The 8,277-nt window shown below is 27.0% G+C and overlaps 1 protein-coding gene across 1 annotated transcript; it reads left to right on the top strand.

Annotated features, from left to right (window-relative positions):
* Window positions 1-233: 233 nt before the first annotated feature.
* Window positions 234-1,296, top strand: LOC131661900 (RNA pseudouridine synthase 2, chloroplastic-like). The gene is made up of 3 exons (XM_058931561.1): window positions 234-392; window positions 709-966; window positions 1,090-1,296. The coding sequence occupies exons 1-3, from the start codon at window positions 234-236 to the stop codon at window positions 1,294-1,296; spliced, it is 624 nt and encodes a 207-aa protein (XP_058787544.1).
* Window positions 1,297-8,277: the final 6,981 nt, after the last annotated feature.

Raw genomic sequence — 8,277 nt, 5'->3', positions numbered from 1 at the left:
AAAGTAATATATGATTAAAAGATGATTCTGAAAATCCCCCAGGCCTAAACTATATTTCTTACTTTCCGATTTTGTTTGGTTATTTCAACACTTGGAGCATTAATCAGAACATTATGATTCGCTGAACTATGAAAGTTCATGTTTGGAAATCATATTTTCTTTTCCATTTGAAATTATGTAGGTTCTTTAAGGCATCAATAGTTTCTGGTGTTCCTTTCTTAATTTGTAGTTGAATGATACTTGAACAGGTTTCTTTCAATGTCAGAGCTGGGGATGAGATCAAATGCACAATTGCGGAGTTGCAGCAGTTGAGAGCTGTGCCGGAAAACATACTTTTGGATATAGTTTTTGAAAATGAGCATTTGCTAGTCATAAATAAACCTACTCACATGGTGATTCTAAACCTCTTGCTCTAAGTTGTTATATTAAAATCTTGCAGAATCCTCGTTCATAATTGCACAGTAGATAGTGTGCCTGTGCGAGGCTCTTGTTTTTTATTTTTATAAATTGATTTCAAACTATCAGAAGTTCAATACTTGATTAAATTCAGGCTATTTAGACTAAACAACTGCTTCATTCCGTTCTGGTAGTGCTAGAAGCTAATTTTTTTAATTGATTTATAATCATGTCAAAAATTTTCAGCATTAAAATGGAAAAGAACTCAAAATATTGATATTGACAAATGTCATTATTTGGTCTCTAACCTAGGTTGTGCATCCAACACCTGGAAATATGTCTAGGACACTTGTCAGTGGCATCCTTCACTACTGCAACCTGCCAAATGTTGAATATTTTAAAGATGAAGCTCTTTCAGATCCAAAAGATTTTGATGATGAACTTAATGGCTTCTCATCTAAGGCAACTTCTTGTGAAGGGTTAGATTCTAGATTGTCTTTGCCTTCAATTCGCCCAGGGATTGTACATAGATTAGACAAAGGCACGAGTGGGTTGCTAGTTGTGGCCAAGGTACTTTTTATGTTTTCTCAATCTTGTTAAAGTGCCTAACTTTAATGAAGAATGAAACTATTTTCACATTTCAAAAGATTAGCATTCATCTTACACTCTAGTACCTGTATGCCTTGATATCAGGATGAACATTCTCATAAGAAATTGTCTAAACAATTCAAGCTACGCACTATTAAGAGGGTCTATGTTAGTCTCACTGTTGGGGTACCTACTCCAGTTGCTGGGCTTGTTGAGGTTCCAATTGGTCGGGATCCTAATAACCGGCTTCGGATGACCGCTGTTGCTGGAGCAGTTAATTCTATAAAGGCTCGTCATGCTGCTAGTAGGTGATCTATGGTACTTTTACACTTCATCTATATTTAGTTATTTACTAATACTGGATTATATTAGGCGCTTGATTCATATTTGACTATTGCAAAATTTAGAATGTATCTTAAAACTATCGACATAAATGTGTATTTTTCAACATTTGTGTACACATATTATATGAACTTTGAGCGTGTTATTATTCAGTTCAGATGACACTGCCAATAAAAAATTCCAGTAGAATAGTTTTTATTGCCTTCGGTTTTTTTCATCATATAGCCAAATTAATTGCAAGCTTAATAAAACAGTTGAAATCTCTTGTATGATTCGTTTAATTTTTAACTCATAGGTCATTAGTTAAAACAAGTTTATAGTTTTCACTTACTGAATAGTGCTTTACAACTTGCAGATTATCATATAAATTTAAATGAAAGCTTCTGTAGAATTAGAAATACAAAAACTAGTTTTAACTTGAAAGGGAATATGTTATATTAAAAACTCATAGTCATTGCAATATTATTTTAATATTGCATTGTATTACATTTTCTAAGAATGTTTTGAGAAGTTTTTTCAAATAGGTTTTATATAAATTGCTTGAATGCGGATCGAATAGAATGTTTGGCTTCCAATTATATGCATTTATGTGTAGCTATTTGAAATGGTAAATTGAGCTTGGATTTTGTATGGATGATATGTTGTAGTATCTTGGTTTCTTCTTTGAATTTGGTTTTCTGGTTTTCTGCAGGGTGAGTTCATGATTGGTGTAGCAGGACATTGGTTGAATTGAGATATGACTAAGCTTGAAGTGAGGATATGCAAGATGGAATCAAAATGTTTTATTGAACATGGCTTGAAATTATGAGAATGATGTTGGAACTAGTATAATAGGTGGGATTGGTTTAGTTGTTTAGGGATGATTTTCTTATTGTTATAATGTAATGTGAATTGGTTTAGTTGTTTTTGTCATGTTAGAAATATGTGAATCGGTGTATATATATTTTTGGATTAATTACAATGGTATATAATATAATGGTATAATTTATAATGCCTTTTTTGTATAAAATCGAAATCGCTTCTTTGTTGAAATATGAGATTACTGAAATAATGGGATTACGATTATAAATTATAGGTTTATGGGATAATAATGGTAAATTACAGGTTCATGAAATAATGCTGCCAAAAATGCAGGTTTTGAAATTATAAAAATAATAGGTTTATTAAAAACACTAACGAAAGCGCTTTTTAAGTAAAAGCGATGTCTTAGTCCTATCTATGAAAGCGCTTTTTAAGAAAAAGCGCTGTCTTAGGCTAACCTATGACAGCGCTTTTGGCTAAACAAAAAGCGCTGCTAAAACCTATAGCAGCGTCACCTTCAACAGCGCTTTTAAGCGCTTTTAAAGCCCAAAAAAAGCGCTGTCGTAGGTCTTTTATGGCATAGTGTTTCGTTGAGATGACAACATATGTGTTGTTTCTTTCAACTGGAAAATATGGTTGTGTTCCTCCATAAAATCACGCACTATCCAAACTGCACCCATGTTTTTAAGTCATATCCTTGATTGATAATTAGTTCTAGTCTTAGCTCTTAACTTGATTGTTTTATAATCTCGTTTGTCTGATTTTCGTAAACCTTCTTTACAACAAACAAACCTGCAAAAAGCAATCGAGTCGTCTTTACACTTGTGTATGTATTGTTTTCTCACTCCAAACCCAACTTTCCCGCCATAATCAATCCAAAATTTCCAAGCATCATTCATGCTATCAAAAACCATGCCTACTTTTGGCTTCCAATCTTCTTGCATTTTGCATCAATAACTCTACATTTTTAAGGGAAAAATAAGTTAAAACATAAAAACACATTTTGATACCAAATATTTCAAAAGTCACTAAGCAGGAACACATAAATGAACGCCCATTCTAATATATATATATATATATATATATATATATATATATATATATATATATATATATATATATATATATATATATATATATATATATATATATATATGGCATATCATATGAGAATGACATATTTATATGAGAATGTGAGAATGAATCTGAACCATTGAATTTTAAAATAAATGGTGGAGATTATGGGTGAATCTTTTTTCTCTCTCTCCTACTTCATTTAATTCAAAATATAGGATAGAGAAAAAAATGATTCACCCATAATCTCCACCATTTATTTTAAAATCTAATGATTCATATTCATTCTCACATTCTCATATAAATATGTCATTCTCATATGATATGCCCTATCTCTCTCTCTCTCTCTCTCTATATATATATATATATATATATATATATATATATATATATATATATATATATATATATATATATATATATATATATATATATATATATATATATATATATATATATATATATATATATATATATATATATATATATATATATATATATATATATATATATATATATATATATATATATATATATATATATATATATATATTGTACAAACTACATGTGAAATATTATTAATAACAAAATCATGTCAAGCGAAAATTATTCATAAAACTTACAAGGATAAATTAAAATATATAAGTGTAAATTTTAGCACACATGAAAGATATGGCTGGAACAATTTTTTAGATGGAGACCCTAGAAGAAAGATGAAGAAGAAACTGGTGGTGCTGAAGTAAACTCCCACCCAAACTATATGAGATACAATATGATGTTCTTTTGAGTTATTTATATATATTTTTACTCTTAAATTGTGAGTTGTTGGATTAATCAAGTGGTTGGTATTTGGAGAAAGAGAAGAAAGTAGACAATTTTGAAGGAGATGATCCACACTTTTATATATATATATATATATATATATATATATATATATATATATATATATATATATATATATATATATATATATATATATATATATATATATATATATATATATATATATATATATATATATAGGGAGCGTATCCGGTGAGAACTGATATCTTTTGTGAGAAATGAGAACTATCGATATCAACCATTTGATTTGATTAATGCTCAAGATTTAATAGTTCCATATAAAGAACACTTTATAGAATCTTTTTCTATTATTCTTAATATTTAAAAAATTTATAAAAATTGAATCTTACCAAAAATATTATTCTATATGCTATTTAATTTTATATCAAAAACATATCAATTTTAATTTTTCCATGTTATCTCGAACTTTTTTTTAAACTCTCTTGATTCTTTAAATTTATTATAAAAAAAAAATCATATTCTATATTTTTGTTGATTAAGAATTTTATTTATTTTATTAAAATAGACATGACCGTAAAATAGACATGTCTAAGGTGTAGAACTTTATTTAATTTTTGTTGATTAAAAATTTTATTTATTTATCACCTATATATTCATTTATTAAAAATATAACCTATATTTTACTTTGGATAATTTATTTAGGAAATTATTATTTTAACAAGTTCTACTAAATAAAAATACATTATTGATTTATTATCTATATTTTTATTTGATTAAAAATATTTCTTTTATAAGAAAAAAATATTTTTATTTAATTTATTCTTTATGTTTTATTAAAAATATATAAAAATGTAAACGTATTACAAGTGTTTTAATTTTGTTGATTTATTTATTTGCATGTTTGAAAATTTTTATTTTTACAAATTTTACCATTGTGACTATTTAATAATTTATACTATTGTTATAATATTTTAATAATTATGATACCTCTTAACTATTGGCAAATTATAAATTTTAATTTTATTATTTATTTATTTTCAATATAAATTTATCATTCTAGCAAGAATGAAAATATTTTTCAATATGCTACTTGCAAGAATGATAATTTCATATCAGAAAAAAATTAGATAAATATTAAGATTAAAATTTCTAGTTTGTCAATATCAAAAAGAGGCCACAATTATTAAAATATTATAACAATAGTAAAACTTATTTAAAATAGTCATCATGGTAAAATTTGTAAAATCAAAAAAATTGGGAAATAAAGAAATCAACCAAATTAAAATATCGAAAAAATATTTAACAATTCAAAAATATAGAATATGATTTTTTTATATATAAATAATAATATCTGGAACTACCTAACAATACAATAAATAATAATATAAAAAAATTTGTATATTTCATAAATGTATATTTTAGTAACATAAATAATATTACAATTCCATAACAATAAAAAAATATGATTTTATTTTGCGATAGATATAAAGGATCAGGAGAGTTAAAAAAATTGTACAGATATGAGGGAAAAAATTAAACTTTATATATTAATGGTAAAATTAAATAGCATATTGAAAAATATTTTTGGTAAGATTATATTTTATGAAAATATTAAATCTAATAGAAAAAATTCAATAAAGTACTCCTTATGTGAAATTATTAAATCTTAAGCGTTAATTAAATCTGATGGTTAATATTGTTAGTTCTCGTTTCTCATAAAAGATATCAATTCTCACCAGATACGCTCCCTATATATATATATATATATATATATATATATATATATATATATATATATATATATATATATATATATATATATATATATATATATATATATATATATATATATATATATATATATATATATATATATATATATATATATAATGAATCGGTTAGTTTCTATAGAATTTAAAAGATATGTAACTTAGAAAGACATAATCTTGAAGAGTTATAGTTTAATTGCAAGTGTTTCATTTCACCTTAAATCCAATCATGTTTCTTCATCTTAATATGTCATATATTATTCTTAAAACCTATTTACAATATGGCAATAATATAATCTGAGTCAATCTTTACACTATTGATTAAACTCATTTTTTTATAGGTGCATGTAGATATGATCTATGAAGCACCAACACTTTATCTTGAAGACAATTTATCTTGTAGATATATTAAACTCACTTTGAGTTAAAATATCTATACCCACTTTACTCAAAGTATTAAGTAAATATGCTTGTATACCAACCTTTAGAACTCCAACAAAGTCAGTATACTCAACAGGTTAAGAATGAATTTCAAGACCAAAGTTATGATTAATTAACTTGAAAATTAATTAATAGGTTCCAAAAAGTGAATTCAGAACCAATACATTAAAAATCATTTAGCTTCAAAACAAGAAAGAAGAACAAGAAAAGAAAGTTACCAATAAGAAAGAAGACAGTTGAGAAGTGTCATGATGTATGGAACATCTTAGAATTTCTCAGTTGGTTCAATAATAATCCTCTTGAGAGTTAATTCTACAAAAAAAATTACAAATATCACTTACTAATCAAACTTTGATTGTTTTGATACCATATGAATAAATGTGCTCCATTATAAGTAACCATATCTTCCACTATCAATGACTTGAAACTGTGACTTTCTAGTGACAAAGATAAAATTTCAAACAAGACTCATTTTTATACTCTTTAGATTAATGCCCTGTTGGAGATTGAGAAAGTGAGAGTGGTTGTACCTTTCAATGAAAAATGACAATGTCTTTAAGAATCTTCAATGATTGACTCCCACATTTAGCACATGTATCCTATCTTGTTGAGTTGAAAAATATGACAACTTAAGTTTTGTTTCAGCTGTGCATTTCATCAAATAGCTAGAAGTTATAAAACCGAGCAGAACATCAAGAGCCATGACAGTACAATAAAACAAAAGTAAGAATCAGCAACACATGTAACTAAAAAAAATATATAATTAGCAACCAAAAAAAGCTCTTGCCAATTCTTTTCAAGCTAAAAATATGTGTTCTATTCAGACTAAAAAAACTATAACAAGCTAAAGGGAAATCAATAAAAAAACTAAGAGAAATTGTTTCACAAATTTATTAGTAGACCATAAGAGACCTAAATAATAGAATCAAGGAAAAACCTAAATCAAAACTCTACATCAGCAAAACCAAAATATAATTGATCGAAGACTTAAATCAAAACTCTACATCAGCAAAACCAGAATAAAATTGATAGAAGACCTAAATCAATAAACCAAAACAAAATAAAACAAATTTGAAACTTGAATAAAAACTAAAATTATAAAACTTAAAAATTAAAATAAAAACCCTAACCTTGCAAACAACAGGGAGAATAAAGAATAAAGTTGAAGAAGATGAAGATCTTTCTTATTATTTAGATATATGGGTGAAGTTTAAAGCATGTGAAAGTGAATGGTAGATCGAGTGCATAAATATACATATGATGTGGTGGTGGGTCGTGGCGACGGGTGATAGTGGACTGCAGCTTGGGTTGAGAGAGTCGAATAAAGATGAAAAACAAGGCTGTGGGAAGGGATTCTAAGGTGAGTGAGAGACATTGATGATAAAGCAAACGAGTGTGATGAAGAATAATGGGAGAAAGAATTGTTAAGGATGAGACTGGCGGCAGAAGAATGGTTGTATGGAAGAGTAAAATCCCTAATGTAAACTTATCGTTTTGCTTGTGAGTGGTCCTCGGGCGGGTAAAAGTACATGCAGTTTTGATTCTTTTACCCGGACCCGCCCAGGATAACCCATGCCAAACCGTCTATTTAACCCGTTAACCCGATGACCCAATTTAAACCGCCCAAATTCTTTATTTTTTTCGGTTTTCTGCTGGTTGGGTTGGGCCACGGTTTTTTGTCCACATATATATATATATATATATATATATATATATATATATATAGAGAGAGAGAGAGAGAGAGAGAGAGAGAGAGAGAGAGAGAGAGAGAGAGAGAGAGAGAGAGAGAGAGAGAGAGAGAGAGAGAGAGAATGGGTGATGCACTGACAGTGTAAAAAAGTTTTACACTGTCAACCAATCACGACAAATCATAATGTAATTTTAAAAAAGTTTATATGACATGGCAAAACGATTTGTTTCTATTGGATGATAGTGTAAAACTTTTTTACACTGGCAGTGCACTACCTTATATATATATATATATATATAATATAATATAAAATTAAAATTTTAAATATAAAAAAAATTAATTTATGAAAAAATGCAAAGTCAGCCCAAAAAA

The sequence above is a fragment of the Vicia villosa genome, linkage group LG1, assembly GCF_029867415.1.
Source record: "Vicia villosa cultivar HV-30 ecotype Madison, WI linkage group LG1, Vvil1.0, whole genome shotgun sequence".
Classification (NCBI taxonomy): domain Eukaryota; kingdom Viridiplantae; phylum Streptophyta; class Magnoliopsida; order Fabales; family Fabaceae; genus Vicia; species Vicia villosa.
The sequence above is the reverse complement of the archived record's forward strand: the minus strand, read 5'-3'. Positions and strand labels throughout refer to the sequence as shown.